Raw genomic sequence first — 1,634 nt, forward strand, 5'->3', positions numbered from 1 at the left:
TAAAACTTCTAGAGAAGAAAAGAAAAAAAGAAAATGGTGAACTCCCCTCCACATCACACTCTCATCACTCATTACATTTGCATACACATAAAGTACTACTAAAGAAAAGAGAAAAACACTACTTGCACACACAGAGAATTACGTATAAAAACAAAAATACAAATCCATTATTCTTCCTCTCTTTCTCTCTAGTCATGATCAATTTTCATCTAATAACCCCACCATTGATGAACTGCAACTCCTTCATCCCTTAACCTTCCATACAAAGCTAAGCATTCCCAATATGCTCTCCTAGTACTCTTTTTCCCACCACTACCTTTTTGCCCCTGATGTTTACACTCTAAGAAAAGCTCATCCACTAAAGATACAACTTTACTATTCATCATTTCTTCGACCAATTCAGCTTCAGCTTTCATTACAACATACTCTTCTTTCTTCACGTTCTTCCTCAACCAATCTGATATCCCTACTTGTTGTACTGCTGTCGTATCCGATGTTGTCGTTGTCTCGCTTTCTTCGTCTACGATCTCTATCTTATACTTCTTAAAATCTAGATTTCTTGTTGGGTAATTCCTCTCAAACCATCCTGTATTTTTACCATCTGATCCTACATCGATGAAAACTCGTCGTGGGTATTCGTCTAGTGCGTCGCCCATTATGTCTGGTAGGTACTTGGTTCTTTTTAAGTGCTTCTTGAATTCAGATGAAGATTTTCTTGGTGGTTCTAGTAAAACACCTTCTAGTCCATTCAATGCAGCTTTCTTGGCTTCTTCTACTTCCGAATCAAATGAAAGAAGTTTCCTACTTTTTTTCAGTGAGTCCATAGAATTACTAATTTTCCTCAATGCCACAAACGTGGTCTCGAATCTTCGAATGTAAACGATTCTATAATTAGACGGTTTTTGAAAGCTGTTTAGAGGGTTGCCACTCACAGGAAGTGTAACAATTCCGCCTATCTTGAGAATTCTATCAACGAATTCATTTATACGAAAACCAGAAACGTAAACAAAATCAACCTTATTATCAGAAACAGAACTCTGACGTTGGAAATCAGAATGAGAGATTAAATCCATCTCATTAACAACCAAAATCTGTGGATTAACCTTCTCACCGCTACCGCTAAAGAAGACGGCTTTATCGCCCGATTTAAGTAAGCTTTCAGAACGTAAATCTTTAAGCAGCATTGGAAGTAAACCAAAATCAGCAGAATAATAATAAGATGTTGCGGATGACGCATGAAAATGGGTAGTTTCAGAAACAATACTACCAAGAAAAGAAGAACCCATAAAGGGTATTGCAAGAATAGCTAAAGCCAATAACACAGATCGAGCAATAAGCCTCAAAACTCTAGGATCCGGTATCCTTATAACCAACTGATTGTCAGATATCACTTCCACAGGCATGTTTTTAAAACCCATTTTCTGGTTTCCAAAGAAATCAAAATTAGTAGGACTGTATTTCATCATCATGAATATCATCTTAAAGAATAAAAAAGCAAGATCGCTGTGTTAGAAAATCAAGATTTTGAGAGGAAGAATTAATGAAAAATTATTTGACGTGAGCATAAGAAAATTATAAGAGAGATAAGATGGGAGGGGAAGAGAAACAGAGAAAGAAAGAGGGAGAGAGCAGAA

At 36.5% G+C, this 1,634-nt stretch overlaps 1 protein-coding gene across 1 annotated transcript; it reads right to left on the reverse strand.

Moving 5' to 3' along the window:
* Nucleotides 1-209: 209 nt before the first annotated feature.
* Nucleotides 210-1,403, reverse strand: LOC113349244. The gene has a single exon (XM_026593179.1). The coding sequence runs from the start codon at nucleotides 1,401-1,403 to the stop codon at nucleotides 210-212; it is 1,194 nt and encodes a 397-aa protein (XP_026448964.1).
* Nucleotides 1,404-1,634: the final 231 nt, after the last annotated feature.

Source organism: Papaver somniferum, chromosome 1, assembly GCF_003573695.1.
Source record: "Papaver somniferum cultivar HN1 chromosome 1, ASM357369v1, whole genome shotgun sequence".
NCBI classification, from domain to species: Eukaryota; Viridiplantae; Streptophyta; class Magnoliopsida; order Ranunculales; family Papaveraceae; genus Papaver; species Papaver somniferum.

Excerpts from the sequence above, each read along its gene's own strand:
- LOC113349244 (XM_026593179.1), bottom strand. The coding sequence starts at position 1,403 with ATGCCTGTGGAAGTGATATCTGACAATCAGTTGGTTATAAGGATACCG.